This window comes from Macrosteles quadrilineatus, unplaced genomic scaffold (assembly GCF_028750875.1).
Source record: "Macrosteles quadrilineatus isolate MER2022 unplaced genomic scaffold, UCM_ALF_1.0 Scaffold_1__1_contigs__length_201487025, whole genome shotgun sequence".
NCBI classification, from domain to species: Eukaryota; Metazoa; Arthropoda; class Insecta; order Hemiptera; family Cicadellidae; genus Macrosteles; species Macrosteles quadrilineatus.
The window spans coordinates 94,497,689-94,518,361 of record NW_026542594.1 but is presented as its reverse complement, the minus strand read 5'-3'; the positions used below and the strand labels follow the sequence as shown (position 1 = coordinate 94,518,361).

At 34.9% G+C, this 20,673-nt stretch overlaps 1 protein-coding gene across 3 annotated transcripts in view; it reads left to right on the top strand.

Annotated features, from left to right (window-relative positions):
• LOC128989887 (syntaxin-1A-like) overlaps window positions 1-20,673 on the top strand; it is a 71,607-nt gene that overhangs the window by 43,907 nt on the left and 7,027 nt on the right. For 2 of the 3 annotated variants that reach the window (XM_054412125.1, XM_054412037.1), the window contains exons 5-6: window positions 321-395; window positions 8,798-8,968. In XM_054412125.1, the coding sequence (XP_054268100.1) occupies window positions 321-395; window positions 8,798-8,968 (246 nt within the window). The remainder of the gene's footprint in view (window positions 1-320; window positions 396-8,797; window positions 8,969-20,673) is intronic. The other variant, XM_054412209.1, reaches the window with a different exon arrangement.

Genomic DNA, 20,673 nt, shown 5'->3' with positions numbered 1-20,673 from the left:
TACAGCAGACTACAATGTGTAGTAAGATTTCAATTTTTAAAATAAATTTGAATTTATATATACAATTTACAAGCCAAAAAAAATATTTTAATAAAATTTGTTAATAACACCGGTGTAAACACGGCTTAACTTGTAGTAACTTAGTCAATCTGTTGGGAATGAGCTGGTCTAGTGGTTGGGCAATAAAGTAGTTCAGTCTGTTATCTATAACTGTAAGGTGCTGTAACTCGGCGGATTACCTGCTGAATGTAGTCGATAACAGGGGGGACTTAAGTATTTAGGAGTACTAATAACAATAAACAGCAATGTGTGTTTTTCAGATACCAAAGATAAATTGATGAACGCCATGATAAAAATTAAAACCCTTTCCCTAAGAGTTCGATCAAGCCTCAAAGGTAAGTAATTTTTCTACTAACTTTACAGTACAGTACTAGACTTTCAATGAACTCCCATGAAATCAAAGCTAGCTAGTTCAAATCTGAAAAACCAGCACTGTGCTTCCTTTAGCAATGACCCCTGTTTTTGTTGTTATTGACCTATGTTGAATTTAAGCTAGTTCAAAATTTAAGTGGTTTTAGGGAAAAAATTCCATCCCATCCACCTCGGGTCGCCGGAATTCTACCCCCGGACATTTACCCCCATGAAGAAACGCCTACGTCATTTTGACGTCATGAGGGGCGGGGCCTATACACAGTCGAGAAAACGCCCGCGACTGGAAATCTACCCCCGGACATCTACCCCCGGAAATCTACCCCCGTGGTCAGCTACGCTACGTATCGGCCAAGGTGCATTGTTGTAATTGATTTCATTAATTGGTTTATGTAAATCAACGGCTCTTCGGTTATTCATTAGCTTATTATACAAATTAAAATGTTTTTTGTAAAACGAAAACTCAAAAAATACTTTATTCTTCTTGGGCAATAATATACCCCAAGTACTTGCCAACACAACAATCAACACAACAGGTGTGTCACCAAAACGATGATATCATCAAAAATAGTTAAAAGTAAATAATAAAAAAGCATTCATAATAGCATATTTAGAAAAAAAATATTGATTTCAGAATACCTAGTTTTTTTAAACTGCAGAATCTTGTAGTTGTTTTAATCCCAATAACATAAGATAAATGTTATTTGTTATAACCTTATTTAGCTACGTAAATCAAATATACCAAATACTGTACCTATTCGATCAGTGGTCGTTTCCAAATTGCGATTTAAATGTTAACTAGTGACATCGATCTCTGTAGTAATATAGATCGATGACTAATAGTCATCATTAGAATTTAACTCTTTGTACTGTGTTTAGGTCGTGGCTTGATTTTAACATGTGCTTTGATTCTCTGTTTTGTTTACATTTACGTCGTTATTATGTAAGCACCAGGGCAACCCATAAGTCCAATGTTAAAATACAGAAAAACTTAGGGTTACTTTTAATTATATAGGCAGTATTATAAATTTAAGTTAGTTTTGTCTAAACCTTCCAAACATTTGACAAAGCAACCTTGGTAAGTTTGGCTAAAATATGTTCAGCCATTATTGTGTTAATGTGTTAGAAAGTTTGCATTGAAGTCGTTCCCAAAGAGTGTCGCTTCGCTCCGCTCATTACTAAATGGACTAATTAATTTTATTCACATTTCTTCAGAGAATTTTCTCAAACGTTCAAATAATCCTTCAGAATGACAGCTGGGGGTTCTACCTAATGATAAAGAGAAAATGATCAGTATGGAACATAATTAAAACTTGTACGCGATATGGTGGAAGACCAAATTACATTTTCTTACCCCCAAGTACACTGTAACCTTTCCCGAGAGGCAGCGTAGGTGTTCAAATAGTTTCAACCCTTCAAATAGTTAGCGAAATGATAAAGAGTGACGTTTCCTCTCAAGACTATCTGTTTCTTTCAAGGAGGTCATTGGGAAAATCTACCAAACCAGAAACCAAAACCAGCCATATCGGACTATTAGAAGAGGGGGTGTGTTTTATATTTTTATATAGGTCTTTAAAAATTTGTAATATTGTTATTTTTTATATTTTTTGTCATTGCAACTTCTGATTTAGCTCGAAAAAATAAGTATTTTGATTTATTGATGATTGTTCGTTACTGAGGTATTGAGAGGTAAAAACTTTACGGTGTCCCAATTTTATTCGTCCTATTGGTAATCAATAAAATTAGTTATTTCTTGACACATCTTAATTAAACTCGGCATGTTACTTTATCTAGATAAGATATTCTGTATACTACCTTAAAAAGCTTCATTCAACATTTTATTGGCAGGAAACTTGCATATTCACTTCCTGTATGTTATTCTTATGAATGGATATTTTGAATACTTATTTATGGACATAAGTTGATAAAATTCATTGTTGTAGCCCCGGAACTGTAATATATAAAATATCTGGTTTTACAATACCTTTATCAGTTCCAAAAGTAACTTTCGTCAACAACAGAACAAATCTGTTCAGCTGACCACAACAGATAACGAAGATAATTCAACCAGATAGCGCTGACTTGAACCCTCCACCGACAGTCTGTTCCCGCTCGTGTACCGGCAATGTTGCATATTCATGATAGGCCTATCAAATTACAAGTATTTATTTTTATTTTTATGTCGTACGTGTCGTGTAAAAATGTTGTATGTCGTGCAATGTGTTGTAACGAAGCTATTCAAGCAGATCTACATCTTCCTGTATTGAAGTGTTTGACAATGTCAGCTCGCCGAAACATGTAACACACGTTGACGAAAGTTACTTTTGGAACTGATAAAGGTATTGTAAAACCAGATATTTTATAAGTTGATAAGTTTTGTTTTAAGGCAGAATTTCCCAATTAAGTTAGGACTTATTAAAGGTGAGTCGATGGCTCAGTTGGTAGCGTCACGGACTTCGGGCCCAAGGCAGTGATGTCGTGGGTTCGGATCCTGGTCACTGCCACAAAAACTTATCAGTACAGTTCACCTTCGTGAACTACCTACCGGCTCACCCCTTGATTTGCTGGATACGTTCCACGCACAGATCTGTAGTCTATATGGACGGGCAAATGCAAGGTTAAAAGAGGTCACCAACCTCTTACCTCTTAAAATATATATATATATATATATATATATATATATATATTAAGCATTATACATTCTCTGAATATAAGAATGTGCTACAATGGGCCTTAAGCTTTAAAATGACACCTCAATCGTAAAAATCAACGAAGTAGGTCGGATGAAAATGGACTGTTACAGCTTATTGAATTAAGAAGATGGATAATGTTTTAAACATGACAACGACATATCGCATGCTTTATACTGGATATTAGAAGCTAATGAATAACCGAAGAGCCGTAAATTTACATAAACCAATTAATAAAATCAATTACAACAATGCATCTTGGCCAATACATAGCGTAGCTGACCACGGGGGTAGATGTCCGGGGGTAGATGTCCGGGGGTAGATGTCCGGGGGTAGATGTCCGGGGGCAGATTTCCAGTCGCGGGCTCTGTTTCTCGATCGTGTATAGGCCCCGCCCCTCGTGACGTCAAAATGTCGTAGGCGTTTTTTCATGGGGGTAAATATCCGGGGGTAGAAATCCGCTACCCCTCCACCTCACCCTACCTTTACACAAATAGCGAGGTAACAAGTGAAATATAAAGAAATATTTATTCAACCCGTCAATCTGCTACAGCAGGTGTCTCCATCCTATGGCCCGCGGGCCAGATGCAGAATTTGTTGGCCGGAACAGAATTCATCCGGCCGGCGAAGGCTTATTGGAAAATAATAATTTCTATATAATTGGTATAAATTGATGATCGTCAAACACCCGTAAGTAAATGTTTCAGTCTTGGTAATAACCTGATTGTCATTCACGATCGCGGCAACTTGGCGATATCGTGGTCGTCACTCAAGGTAGCGGCAACACCCGCAAAGTAAATGTTGCAGTCTCGGTGATAACGTGATCATCATTCACGATCGCGGCAACTCGGCGATACCATGGTCGTCAATCATGGTAGCGGCAACACCTGCAAAGTAAATGTTGCAGTCTTGCTAATAACGTGATCATCATTCACAATCGCGGAAACTCGGCGATACCATGGTTGTCAATCATGGTAGCGGCAACCCCCGCAAAGTAAATGTTGCAGTCTCGGTGATAACGTGATCATCATTAGCGATCGCATCAACTCGGCGATACCATGGTCGTCAATCACGGTAGGGGCAACACCCGTAATTAAATGTTGCAGTCTTGGTGATAATGTGATCATTATTATCGATCGCAGCAACTCGGCAATACCATGGTCGTCAATCACGGTAGGGGCAACACCCGTAATTAAATGTTGCAGTCTTGGTAATAATGTGATCGTCATTCACGATCGCGTCAACACTCAAATATAAATGTTTCTGTCTCAGTAATAACGTGATCGATTGTGGCAACGTCTGTAAGTAAATATTGTGCTTTCATTAATAACACGATTGTCATTCGCGATCGCCGCAACACTCACGAGCATTTTTGTGGTCTCGTGAACATCTCTTGCGGTATCAGTAAAATTTCTTAGATGGTGTCCAGTGATCGTGATTTATTTGTGACAAAGTATACGACAAACACCGTTTATATATCCCATAAATACGAGTAATTATGTCAGGTAGGTAAATTATTTTGTTTGGTCGCAGTATCATTTGCAAAAGCGTACAGAATTTTACCTAGTCAAAAGGTTAAATAGTAATAAAAAAATCAGCAAGAAATTTAAAAACTTTATCAATGGGCTCTCAATGGGGGTGACAGACGGCCCAGAAGAAGTACTGGAGAGCCTTTTGAGCGCTCACTTCCCAGGATCCTTGCAACCGCAGAGCACAGTCCAGGAGGAGATAGAAAGAGAGACTAGAGTGCGGACAGCAAGGGAAGATTGGGCTTGCGCTAGGGCTGTGATTACCTTTAACGGTATTAAATGGGCACTTAGGGCATTTCAACCAATTAAAGCTCCTTGTACCGATGGCATCTATCCTGGGTTTTTGCAGGAAGGTGGGGACCAGTTTATACTCCCCTTGGTGCGTCTTTTCAGGACCAGCTTAGCCAGTAGAGTTATACCAACAGCATGGAGGACCTCAAGGGTGGTATTCATACCGAATCCTGGAAGGGACACATATGCTGTGCCCAAGGCTTTCAGACCAATCAGCCTTACATTGTTTCTCCTGAAAACCATGGAGAAATTAGTGGATAGATGAATAAAGGATAGGGTCCTGGTAAGCCGTCCTTTGCATCCGAACCAACATGCCTATCAGAAGGGAAAGTCATGCGAAACAGCCCTGCATGCGCTGGTTAGCAAGATTGAAAGTGCTATCTTGAATAAGGAAATAGCGGTGGCTGCATTTCTTGATATAGAAGGAGCTTAGACAACACTAGTACTCGCTCTATTGTATCAAAGCTGGTGTCAAGAAACGTGGAAAGCACTGTAGTGAGGTGGATAGGCAACATGCTCGATAGTAGGAGAGCGCAAGCTTCTCTGTGTGGGACGGTGAGAGAGGTCAAGGCCCAAAGAGGGTGTCCACAGGGTGGCGTCTTGTCATCAAATCTGTGGAACCTGGTGGTCGACGATCTCCTGTCCGAGCTCAATGCACAGGGCATGTACGCTCAAGGATATGCTGACGATATTGTTGTACTAATAAGAGGAAAATTTATGAACACTTGCCTGGAACTCATGCAGAGGGCATTGTCCATAGTGGAGAGGTGGTGTAACCAGGAAGGTCTGACGGTCAATCCAATGAAGACTGTAATGGTACCATTTACAAGGAAGAGAAATGTTGATATCGCTAGAGTACCAACTCTCTTCGTTAATCAGATCCAGGTTAAGAGGGAGTTCAAGTACCTAGGAATAAGGCTGGACGACAAGCTCACCTGGAACAGCCATTTGGCACATAAAACGCAACGCTCTCAGACCACACTTATGAGGATGAGACGGGCTGTTGGAAAGACCTGGGGTCTAAGCCCACAAATGACTAACTGGCTATACACTAGGGTTGCAAGACCGATGATGGTGTATGGCTCAGGGGTCTGGTGGACCAAGGTAATGCAAACTACCGCTGTAAAGAGACTACAAAAGATCCAGCGAGTGGCATGCCTTAGCATCACAGGAGCCATGAGAGGCACTCCAACTGCAGCCCTGGAAGTAGTGCTAAGCCTACCACCTCTCGACATCATTGTGAAAGGAGAGGCAAGGATGGCAGCCTACAGAATGGCTTGCAGTGGCAACTGGAAGTATAATGCCTCCAGTGAGCACACAAGAATTGTAGACAAGGTGCAGATGAACACCTTGGAAATGCTACCAGACAGGATGGTGAAGATCACAGATCTAGAAAAACCATACAATGTCAACATTGTTGACAGGGATGCCTGGGACAAGGGTGAACCTGAATACATGAAAAGGGGGATCACTTGGTATACGGATGGCTCGAAAAAGCCAATGGTCACGGGGGCTGGAATATATGGAGTCAGACCCAAGGCGCAGTTCTGCGTAAGCCTGGGAAAAATGGCCACTGTATTCCAGGCAGAAGTTGTTGCCCTGTCTGAGTGTGCGAGAGTGTGTTTGAAGCGCGGTCTTATAGGCCACCCTGTATACATGAACTCAGACAGCAAAGCAGCACTAATGGCACTTGACAGTTTTGACTTTACCTCCAAGGCTGTATGGGAGCTATTTCCACAAACAAGTCAAAATATATGATGAATTTAATAAGCCAAATTTTAGCAAAACATATCCGTAAACAAGCAAACTACAATAGCAATTTTCTTTTTCTCCGTAAGAATATAATTTGTTAACATTTTTATTTAAATTACCCCGGTAACCTTTTTTAGTAGGACAACAATGCTTCGGTGTACAAATTTATTTGTCTATTTAATCTCTACACAACGGCTGTATAATTGGGCGTTATGTTTTAAGGGTAAAAATTTGAAAAAAACAATTTTCAAAACTTAAAAAAAAACCATAACACATCATTCTAATGACCTGATCTTGCTGGTTCACAAACTCGTTTAAGGTGCATTGTCCCTGAAGCGACTCTTGCGATAGTAGCTGAGCGATTGTAGCTCAGCGATAGTAGCTCCGCGATAGTAGCTAACCATGTCATTGTCCCTGAAGCGATTGTTCTAGAGCGATTCTGTTCAGTTTGCTGACTTCTGAGTGAATTGGTGCCATAAGTTCAAGGCAGAAGAAGTTGTTCCTTAAATACCTATTGGTTGAGGAAGTTGACGACGAAGAAGTGATAGCATTTTATTTGCACCACGAGTTGGTACACACGACATTTTTGTAAAAATACAAAGAATGCAAAACTGCTTTTTACCGCTGTAGAAGATGAAAAGTTGTTAGAAGCAATAGAACCTCATTCTGCCATTTACGACTTGAAGAACAGTCTGTATAAAGATCAGCTTGCTAAAGATAATATATGGAGCATGATAGCATCAGACGTGGGAAGATCAGGTATGTACATAATTAATCACTACTATTATAAATTATAAATAAAAATACTTTTTTAAAATGCCACGTTTTTAAACGCACTAAAAAGTAAAAATGATTTATAATTATGTGGAGAGAATAAATACTTGTAAGATTTAAAACGAAAAACGTGGGGTGCATGCAATAGATAATAATAGTTCAATAGGTGAAGTTAATTGTAAATTGGTATTCGCCCCACGTTTTTGTTGTAAATCTTACAGGTATTTATGCTCTTCACATATTTATACATTATTTTGTTGAATTTTTTAAAAGTAGTTTTATTTATGATTTATAATAGTAGTAATTAATTATGTACATACAGTACCTGATCTTCCCACGTCTGATGCTATCACGACCCATATATTATCTTTAGCACGCTGATCTTTATACAGACTGTTCTTCAAGTCGTAAATGGCAGAATGCGGTGCTATTGCTTCTATAAGCAATACAGCTTTTCATCTTCTTCAGCGGTAAAAAGCAGTTTTGCATTCTTTGAAGACATTTCGATTACGACCAAAACAAGTCTACACACAACACAAATCGCTCAGCGACTGCGACTCTGACTGCCCTCAGAGCAGACCCGCTACAGTCGCTATGTTCAGCCGCTAGCCGCTCCAGTCGCAGTCGCGTCAAGGACAATGGTCCCATTTGAAACAACGCTAACCAGTGCCCAGCTACTATCGCTGAGCTACTATCGCTCAGCTACTATCGCAAGAGTCGCTTCAGGGACAATGCACCTTTAACCTTCCCTACACACTCATGCCAAATTTCATGAAAATTGGACCAGAATTACTTGATTTATCGTGTTCACTCACTCACATATAAAAATTTGAACAAACTGTATTTTTGGCCTCTGTGGACATCAACATGAAAAAGTAAGGCCCCGTCCTAGCTGGATGGCAAGAGCGGCGCGACCGACAAGAGTGACAGATACAAACACATGGTAAAGTAATGGGAGTGTCCTATCTGAGCAGCAACAGCGGCGTCGCTTCTGTCGGTCGCACTACAAGCGCTTCAAGCATTCAAACATGTTTATATTTGGTAGCGCTACACCAGCGACGCGACAGAGCGGCATTCACCACAGCTGCCTCAGTCCATGTTGCATGCCTTGTCGCGCCGCTCAGTGTGGACACACATTTTGTCGCTGACAGCAGCGACTGTTGGTCGCGTCGGTCATGTCGCTGTTGTCGCCCAGCTAGGACGGGTCACAAGTCTAGGTCTTACTATGCCACCTATGTGCAACCTTATCTACTTCTTTACATGGGTAGAGAAAAAAGTATTGTCATGCATTCTTACAAGGTCTAATTACTGTAATGTTTATGTTGTTTTCAGCCTTAGAGAAACAGAAGGAGGAGAAGGTGTCATCGGTGGAGGGAAGAATGGTGTCAATACAACATTCAGCATTGTCCAAGAGGTTCCAGACAGCAATGGCGGACTACCAAGGAGCTCTGGCCCATCATAAGGATCAAACAGAGGCGCGGATCAAAGCTCAACTCAGGATAGGTAGAGAAAAAGCTGTTTGTTCCAAAGGGAAGCATCTGCAACTATTGAAAGGAAATAAGAAGATAGATACCTAAAAAAGCTAAATACAACACTCAATTACTAACTCGAGACCAAATTAATTAACTGACTCTATAACACTGACTACAATAAAAATAAGTAGGTATTGTAAAAACCTTCTGGTATTAAACGTTATAAATTACTGTACGGGAGTAAATATGCGTATATGGGTATTTATTTTGTACCTATACAGTACAAAATAAAACATAGGAAATTTGTAGGAAATTCAGCTCTGGTGCTATAGTGTGGGATAATCTACATAGCCAGGTGTAACATAAATTAACAGGCCTAAAATTTTTTGGCGGCACAGGATTTGTTATTACTCTTGTTCCAACGAAGTATACTCCATACAGCAGTAGTTCCTATTGCGATACCACCGATCTTTCGATACCGTATCATAATTGCAATATTTATACCACTGACTAACATATCGCAAGGAAAGTATCAATACATTAAATGAGACCCTACAGTCAAATAATTTTTGTTTTGCTCTTATAGTAAAGAATAATTTAAAATTATACAAAATATTACTAATTCAATAAAATTTTATGACTGCCATATATATCATTGACTCTTTGATTTTTTAAGGTTTTTATAAATGATATTGCACTGCCCTAATACCCTTTATCTGTTGTGTTTATTGTTATAGATTAAATCTGATGTCTACAGTATGCATTTCAATAACTTTTGTGAGGCGATAAGTTTTTTTATTAAAATTAAATACCCCCGCCGCAGCAAACCTGCAGACGAAATGAATTTCCATTTGCCTGATTTGATTATACAATTTAAATAACAGTTTAATGAATACCTAGGTTTGCTGCTACAGGGAGGGTAAAAAGGGTGTTTTTAGTAAAATATAATAGCTTAGTGTAAAACAAGTAAATTTGCCTAGTTTGATCAAAATATATCCATAAAAGAGCAACAGTTTACCTATTCTCAATAAGAATAACATGGGAATTTTAAATTTACAATTTTTTTTAATTTTCTCCGTAACCAAATATTGTACAAAAAAACTTCAACATACTAAATTATTTGTTTTTTAAGCTCTACAAAATGGTTTGGAAATAAATTGAGAAATTTTATGTTTTTAGGGTAAAAAATGGGAAAAATCAATTTTTACCCCATAAAATCTCCCATTAAACGCCGTTACCATGGTCCAATCTTGCTGGTTCGCGAACTCATTCAAGTTTATCTCGCCATACACCATCAAGCCAAATTTAATCAGACAAAAAATACAAAAGTTATTGCGTTTACAGACACATATATACAGAGTGTCCCGGAACTCTCTACCAATATATTTAGGGCATTGCACCTGGTTAAGAAACATACCTAAATAACATATTTAAATTGTCCGGAAGTCCATAGTTACTCACACAGCCGCCATTTTGTTTTTTTCAGTTATTAATTTTTTTCTAAAGAATGGTTAAACATACGAAATGGAAACTTTGCACAAACATTTATGTCAACTAGACAAAGCTACCAAAAAATTATGAAGATTTTTCAAATTCATAAAACAAAATGGCGGCTATTTAAAATATTTGTAAAATCAACGGTTTTCAAGTTATTTAAGAAACGAAATTTTAAATAGCCGCCATTTTGTTTTATGAATTTGAAAAATTATGACAACTGTTGTCATAAATGTTTGTGCAAAGTTTCCATTTCGTATGTTTAACCATTCTTTCGAAAAAAATTAATAACAGAAAAAACAAAATGGCGGCTGCGTGAGTAACTAAGGACTTCCGGACAATTTAAATATTATATTTAGGTATGTTTCTTACCCAGGAGCAATGCCCTAAAATATTGGTCGAGAGTTCCGGGACACCCTGTATATATATGATAAATATACATATAAAAAATGTTTAATTAATAGTGTGTTTTTGGCCTCTAGGGACATAAAAATTAAAAAGTAAATCGGTCTTGGGCCTAGGTCTTACCGTGCCACCTACGGAGATAGCTACTATAGAGAAATTTGCTAAAATAAATAAATGATGTGACAATAATGTCACAGCTCCTCATGCAAAACTAAATATTTTTTTTCTTAAATTTATAATGCTTTGTAAAGCTAAGTAAGCACTGATCCTAATTAGAGAAGTATTTAACATTAACGTATGCCAAAGAAAACCGATGACGTGGAAGGATCTAATTGCACACAATGATAGTGACTGATTTATACTCCACTCTAAATTATAAATTAAAGTAGGTTTGAATTTACTAGTCGTATTTTGTTTAATAATCGAGCTCTTAAAAGAAATCATATTTCCATTGATTTCGTAATAAAGAAGTGTTTAAGAGAAAAACTACATTTTTATATGATATTGCATACTTTCTTTCGGTACCAATACTTCATATGTATTTTCTTTTGATACCAATGAAGTATTGCTTTATTCGATACCGAGACCAATAACAACACTGGTATTAAAAGCAAAGTATCGCAAGATCCCTAGTTCTTATAGGCCTTAATCACAGCCACCTTTAACTCATACAGACCGCGGCAATCGTAGTGGTCACGTCGCAAGTAGTGTTGTTACAGCTGTTTTGTTTGGATGCAGCTAATGGTCGTGGTTTTTATGTATTTTTTTTAGAATACGAATGCTTGGTTACTGGGCTATGCAAATATTGAATCCATTTTAAAATGTGCAGAAATAAATATTTACAATTTGTATTGCTTTGGTTTTCAGTTCTATATATGTTTTATTAACAATCTTTTAATAAATTTATGTTCATAAATTTAAATAAATAATAAGTGAATTAATGAGCTGTCACGTGTCTGCCATTTTATCTTATGGGACGCCTGGTGCTTAACAACACTACTTGCGACGTTGCCAAATCTATCAGGCCGCAGCCAGGAGTATTAGGTGGCCGTGACTTAACAGTCTCATTGGTAAGGTGAATTTTGCCATTGCAGCATCCTAATTAAAGAAAGTTTGTTATAAACAGAGCTTGAATAAAAATAACACTCAACAGTTCTAAGATATGTCTTGATATCTGATGATTCCTGTCCAAGTCCATCTTCATGGTGAATTTGTTAGGTAAAAATTAGACTGGGGTAGAAGTACATTTATTTCTAGTGTACAGTAAATACATATTATGAGTTTGCAGTGAATTACTGTACCTTCTTTTCTTAAATATCATGCCTATTCATGCTTAAATCTTTTATTTTGAATAGGATATAGATATTTTTCATACTTATCCTTCAATGACTGATTGCTGCATGCACTGAGTCTGTATCTTTGCATGGTCAAGGTCAACTAAATGGCCAGGGATGTGAACATCTAAGATAAATATCGCGTTTGTGTACATAAGTTGGTTCCTAACCCATTGACACAGGATTTTTTTTTGGATTCCCCTATTAACTAGGATTGCTTTTATAGCATTGAAAGCTAGATAATTACGTTTCATGGTCTTTAATAAAGCAATAAATAATAAAATGTTTATAGATATAAAAAGTCCCCTGAGGGCTGAAACTGCAGTAGTGTAATACTACTCCAAGGATCACCTGACAGTTAAGGTATTTAAACCATTTTTAATTAACTTATCTGTTTTGCTCAGAACTATCAACATCGATGAAACGTTTCTTGAGTAAAGATGTGGACATTATACATATATGCTTGTATCAATATTTTTCCAGTGTTTGCTTGCTAATGTCATCTGGTGAACCCACAGTTCTGGTTGAACCCGACCTTGAACCTAAACCAATCTACATTTTCTCAATCTTGGCCAGATTTTGCAATTCAATCAGAAATAATCCTGCATGGATCCATTAGCAGATCCCTAGTAGCACAAATATGTATTTTATAAATATTTTATATATTCAAAGTTGTATTTGATAGAACCTCGAATAAAATATATAAATAATATATCACTTTAAAAATAGTTTGATATATTCAAATATATATTTAAAATATTACCAAAAGCATTGCAAAATATCAATTAAATATAAGTTTTGAAATAAAAATAGATTCATAATATATATTGATAAAATAAGTATAGAATCTATAATATACTTATTTTATATGTATATTTTTCCTATTAAATATTTAAAAAAATTATGTGTTGAGAATATTTTAAATATATATATAAAATATTTTTGAAACTATATTATATATTTTAAGTATTTATAAATATATTTAGAAACACGTCAGATATTTTTATTAATAAAATAATAATATATTTGTAGAATATATAATACAATCTATTATAATTGACTAATAAATAATTTGCATCTTTTTGTTTTGTATAGTGTCTATCATATGATAATTGCTATTGTGAAAGTGTTAAAATTAAGCAAATAATAATACATACTCTGAATGGTGTCACTCTATCATGCACGTAAAGAAAAAATTACGCATATAGTTAAGAGGCAGTATGTTAGACAGCAACATGAGTCAAAGGAAAAAAGTGTTGATGGGTTTTATTTTTAATTGCAATATGTGGCAATGAATGTGATCATAGAAGTCTCAAATGGTTGGCTAGAAAAGGGTGCTAGTGACTGGCGACCTTTTAAAAAACTAATTACGGTTGTATAACACCGTAATTATTTGATTTACTTATGTCATAAATTACATAATATTTGTCATAGTATTAAATTAATTTTTGTAGTTTATTGTATTTGAATTCGTGGGGACTACCCACTATTCACTAAAGCACTATTCACCTTCTTGATGCCAAAACAGATTAACAGAATCATATTATACTGTAGTATCAAAAATATTTTAAGTATTGCAACTATTGCAACTGTCGGCTACTCTTTTACCATTTGAAAACTAAGACTAACAACTGTGAACTGTCACAGATAGCTCAGAGGTAAGATACGAGGCTCACAAGTGGAAGGACCCAGGTTTGGGACCCGTCAGGGTTAAACAAATTTTATCTAGTTTTTTTTTCAAAATTTGTTTTTATGAACTATTTAATCAATTTAATCAACTGATAATTGTGCTTTTCATACTAAATCTTTATTATTTTGTGTTTTTATGTTTAGGCCCCATGGGATGTTTGGAAGTTATATTAAATACATTTTTTATTTAAATATTATTCACTCAAATATATTATTGGAACATATTTGTTAAATATTTAATAGATTCAAAAACATATTTTTTATATATTTAATATATTTTAAATATTATATAAAATTGACATGTATACACACTTGAGATATATAAAATAGATTTTAAATATATTTATTCATATGTATTTAATACATATTTGTGCTACTACCCTAGTAGCACAAATACTACTCGGGTAGTAGCACAAATATGTATTAAATACATATGAATAAATATATTTAAAATATATTTTATACATCTCAAGTGTGTATTAATGTCAATTTTATATAATATTTAAAATATATTAAATATATAAAAATATGTTTTTGAATCTATTAAATATTAAAAAAATATGTTCCAATAATATATTTTAGTGAATAATATTTGAATAAAAAATGTATTTAATATCACTTCCAAACATCCCATGGGGCCTAAACATAAAAACACAGAATAATAAAGATTTAGTATGAAAAGCACAATTATCAGTTGAGTAAATTGATTAAATAGTTCACAAAAACCAATTTTGAAAAAAATACTGGATAAAATTTGTTTGGTCCGGACGGGTCTCGAACCTGGGTCCCTCTCCCTATGAGCCTCTTACCTTACCCCTGAGCTATTTGTGACTGTTGATAGGACTAGTTTTCAAATGATGAAAGAGTGGCCGTCAGTTGCAATGGTTGCAATACTTGAAATATTTTTGATACCGGTACTACAGTATAATATGATTCTGTTAATCTGTTTTGGCATCAAGTAGTTGAGTTGAATAGTGCTGTAGTTATAGTGAGTAGTCTCCACGAATACAAATACAGTAAACTACAAAAACTAATTTAAATACTATGACAAATATTATGTAATTTATGGCATATGTAAATCAAATAATTATTTTTAGAACGTCATATACAACCGTAATTAGTTTCTTAAAAGGTCGCCAGACACTAGCACCCTTTTCTAGCCAATCATTCGAGATTTCTATGATCACATTCATTGTCACATACTGCAATAAAAAAATAAAACCCATCAACACTTTTTTTCGTTTGACCCACATGTAGGTGTCGAACATGTATACTGCCTCTTAACTATATGCGTATTTTTTCTTTACGTGCATGAGAGAGTGAAACCATTCAGATTATGTATTATTATTTAGTTAATTTTAACGCTTTCACAATGGCAATTGTCCTACAAAAAAATCATGTATAAATTGATAGACACTATAAAAAACAAAAAGATGCAAATTATTTATTTGCTAATTATAATAGAATATAGGCTATATATTCTACAAATCTATATATTAATACGCAAGCAGGTTTCTTTTCACAATCATAACTCGATAACGGCTGGACGGATTTTAACGTTTGAGGTGTCAAATTAAAGGTATTTTCATGTATATGTGCAAATACGTCTCAGAATATTAAGAAAGGGCAGCACTTAAGTACAGTTAAGGGCTAAAGTTTGAGAACGGCGGCGCTATCTGTTGACAATAGTTGAAACCAACAAACTCAATTCCCTTTGTTTACAACTAAACATATGGACATATGGTAGCTTGAAATAGTTTTTGTTTTTAAGTTTAACCACAGACTGCAGGACATATTACATCCAGAGCAAAGCCGGAATTTTATATTTTTATTTAAACATCTGTTAACTAAGTCTGGTTCATAAATAAAGAGTTTCCTTGCAAGACCTGACAACAAATTGTTTGTAAATGTTAAATTTATTTACCTTACATCGTATTTTACTGAATTATCATGTAGTTTTGTTTACAGTTCGGTGTGATTAAGTAAATGTTTGAAAGTGATTATTCAGTGCAGTTACCCTTTACATTACCATATTATGATGTAATTTTCAATGTGTATCAAAATTCCATTGTTGTGTTTTCTGTTGATTGGTTAACTTTCACATTTTATCTAAATTTTTAACTAAATGCCACAAGAAAGACGAAGATCTGGGAGTGGCTGGAGGGAACGCAAACGTGGCCGCTTGCATCAACCTCCCAATTTGACGGATACAGAGTGGCAGTACCACCGCGGTGATACATCCTACCTCGGACAAACTACTATGTCGGTCTTAGTCACTAACAAGACTACAAGATCGTGCCACTCATCCTTCACTCATATTTGGGTTAAATTACCCACATAGTGCACATAGTGGCGTCCCCATCTTTAATAATTAATAATTGATAACGTTAAATATTTACATTGTGGTTGCTTACATTTTAAGCAAAAAAAAAAGACTGGCCGAGACAGTTCAATTTCTACTCTTTGTTGCCATAAATGAAAGGTTCGGTTACCTCATTTGTGGAATTCACCATACTTTCAGGAACTTATTGGAAACTCCCAATCTGAAAACAGGGCTGTGAGGCTTGGATCCAGAAATTATCTGGATAAAATTAGTCAATTCAAAACGCCTTCGCCATGGTCAGCTCTGAAGCTAATTTTGACGAGAGGGTCGCACAGGGGATCTACAATTTCAAGATCCATGACACGTTTTACCACTGAATAAGTAATCTAATTCCTCGACAAGGTCATGATCCTGAATATGCACAGATCTATAAGTATGACGTTGGCACTAGAACCCAACAGCGCATGTAAAACAATTCAAACAAAAAATGAAACAAAAATATGTAGGAGTAGGGTGACAATGCCAACCCATTTGCCCAATCTTTTAAAGCTGTGGCAGAAATTTGTAGGGACGAGAGCTCCGAGGAGTCAAGTTAGATTCTTAAGTGCAAGAGACTAAATAAGTGACTTCCCTTGCTACAATGATGCTGCCTGTATAGACGTCGCAGCTATTTTAAAGCTGAAAACAGAGCACCACCTGTCAAAATAAATATTTTTTTTTCAAACAAATAGTGTCAAACGTGAATCCGTTCTAGATACGTCATTAAATCCACTCTTATGTTCCAAACTGGAGACTTTGGTTGGGGCACCTATTTTAAACACGCCTAAAACAGAACATATCGTAGAAATAATTTAACACTGCTATAGTATGTGTCGTACTGGTTGGCGTCAAGAGAAGGATTTAGCTTGCTACATTAGGTCTGAAAAGCTCACTTTACAGCACAGCTTTACAGTGTGTGGTTGACATCTACGTTCTCATAGAGGACACCCGCCCACAGTACATAAGAGATAACCAAAGCAGTATGAGAACGGATCTATATTTAAATATTGTACCGTAAATTACTTTTATAATTTTTTACAACATAAAATTTGTCATATTTTGATTTTTTAGAGCGACTCTATGATTGTGGTTTTGCTGATTAGGTTTTTTGTTCTTCATTATTTTATTACAAGTTGCAATTTTGCTCGATTTCGAGCAACAGGCTATCTAGTATATTATTATTTTATTAATAAAAATATCTGACGTGTTTCAAAATATATTTATAAATACTTTAAATATATAATATAGTTTCAAAAATATTTTTATATATATATTTAAAATATTCTCAAGACAAAATTTTTTTTAATATTTAATAGGAAAATATACATATAAAATATGTATATTATAGATTCTATACTTATTTTATCAATATATATTATGAATATATTTTATATATTCAAAACTTATATTTAATTTATATTTTTCATTGCTTTTTGGTAATATTTTAAATATATATTTGAATATATCGAACTATTATTAAAGATATATTATTTATATATTTTATTCGAGGTTCTATCAAATACAACTTTAAATATATAAAATATTTATAAAATACATATTTGTGCTACTAGGGTAGGGATGTAACTTTTTAAAGACTTGTCTGCTTTGAGAAAAATGCTTATGAGGTTTGTTTTCTTAAATTTTGTATATTTAACATAATTATGAAAAGCATTGTTTTCAAGCAAGTGTTCTACATTCAACCATCTCAAGACATTTCCAGAAGTGAGTGAAAATTTAAAAACGTACGTTTTCATGTCCCTGGCATTTTACTTCGAAGATACTGGATTTGTAGTTTATTATTTTGTGTTTTAATATTTTTTGGGACGGGGGCAACATGTTACACACATTTATTTGGTTTTAAATAGGTTCTAGGTATTTTTTTCGTATTTTTAAAGTCTTGAAATTCACGACCATGACGTGTCCCTAGGGTACAATTTCCAACTTTCACGCTGTTTTTAGACTAATTATTCATGCCGAAATATATAAAGCCATATTTTTATGTCATCAATAGTTATTAAACTTACAAAAAAGGAGCATATTATAATTTTATTGTCATTGAAAACTGACTACCATGACAAAATAAGTCTGTCCCTCGATTTGGCGTCACGACCATTTGGGAAAGATTTTAAACTTTGGAGCACGACGGTGGCAAGCCTGGCGTCGATTTCGTCAGTTCGTTTTAGAGACTAGTTCGGGGTGTACGACAGGATTGTAGTACCGGTCGTTTTGAGTTGATAGGGGGAATTACAAGATCAATAAAGGCAAGTTTGTGTTTTTTGTAATTTTGGTGTGTCCATGACCATACGCAGTCATTCGATGAAGTAGACACGGTGTTAATTTTTGTTTATAAGATATTTCAATTGCTAGATTAACCTAGAAGTCCACTTTGTATCCTCGAACATGAGGTGCAGGGCTACCGCCAGAACAGAGCCAAATAACACGTAATGTCACGACCAAAGTTTCACGACCATCGCAGGTTTTTTCACGACCAATCCAGCCTTATGGATTATACTGTGTTTGGTCGTGACAATAACTGAAATAAAATTGTAAATTGAACAGTTTAGTTCAATTGAAACACATATTTTTACTATAACTAACAGTATAATTGAAGGATTGTTTAGAAAGATTTAGATTATTCCAGACAATTCACGACCGTACCGCTTGTCCCTGACCATCACGTTTATGATTTCTACCATAAAAATTTCAAAAATTAAAATATCATCATATTTCAATGTTTTATACACAAAAGAGGCATACCTCTATAAAAACATAACGATTTTTCGGGTCTCAGGTAAGTTTTTTCGGAGTTATACAAACTTAAAAGATTTTATTGGCTTTTTTCCATTTTTTTAGTTTTTTTATTTTTTTCTAGAAAGACCAAATATACCAAAAGCTTAGTAGGCTGTTTATTGTATAATGGCCATAAAAGTAAATTAATTTATAGCAAAACATAGTTATAAAAATAATATTAACTATTTTTAATATTCAGTTTTATGTCCATGACGGTGACAAAATTTTGTGTTTTTCCAACAAAGATGCTCTATTAATAAAAAACCACTAAAGATATTGTGTTACCATGGACATTTTATGAAACTTCAAATGTCAATGAAATAAAAAAATAAAAAAAGATTAAAAAAACGGAACAAAAAATTTTAAAAGTGCTTTTCCTGAAAACGTACGTTTTTAAATTTTCACTCAAGTAGTTGTTCATGTGTTTCAGGTGTTTAAGTTATTGCTCGTCTTCATTTTCTACAAAATATCAGGCTGTTTTTGAGATTGCATTCTGAAATATTCCTTAATATGACAATCTAATGCGAATTAGGTATTTTCTTGTAGAACAAAAATGCAAAAATTACTTTATTCTTTTTGGGCTATAATATAGAAAAGGCCTACCCAAAGTAGTTGCCAACACAACAATCAATACAACAAGTGTGTTACCGGTACCAACTTGATGATATCATCAAAAATAGTTCAAAGTAAAAAATAAGAATGTATGTTCATAATTGCCTCTTTAGTTAAAAATATTGATTAGATTGAGAATACCTAGTTTTTAAAAACTGCAGTATCATGTAGTTGTTTTAATTCCCAATAACATAAGATAAATGTTATTTGTTATAACCTTGGATATAGCTACGTAAATCAAATTTGTAGAATATACTGTACCTATTTGATCTGTGGTCGTTTCCAAATGGTGACTTAAATGTAAACTTAAGACTTTCTCTGTATTATTTGATCAGTGGTCATCATCCGAATCTATTCATTTGTACTGTGTTTAGGTTGTGGCTTAATTTTAAACATATGCAAAATTCTTTGTTAAAATTTATTGTTTGTCAAATTCAAATTTGTTAGATTCTTTGTTTTGTTTATATTTACGTTGTTATGTTGTAACCATCATGGCAACCCATAAGGCCAATGTTAAAATTTAAAAACGTTGTGCTACTTTTAAATTATAGGCATTATCAAAAATTGAAGTTGGTTTCGTCCAAACCTTCCGAACATTTTACAAAAACACCTTGGTAAATTTGGTTAAAATATGTTCAGCCGTTATTAAGTTAACGTGTTAGAAAGTTTGCATTGAAGTCGATCCCAAAGAGCTTCGCTTCGCTTCAAACCTGCACATTTATTTATAAATACTTTAACTTCAACAATTCACTTGTAAGGGCCTTAGCTTAGCCAACTGAGCTATCATGCCAATGTCGGTTGACAGGGATGAGTACGGTACCACTAAGCATACTGTCGCTACTAGCGCTTGCAGGTTAGATTTGACAAACTATACTGTACTCAGCGCAAGCAGGTATATCAGTACAGCTACCTTGCTGCAAAATGTGGTAAAGCACGGTAGTTGGGGTCAGTGGGTTAAAAAATCTTACTTGTATTGTATCACATAGACATAGTTAATTTATTAGATACGCATTCACTTTAACAAAATGGTTTTTAAGGTTTGCATGGAGG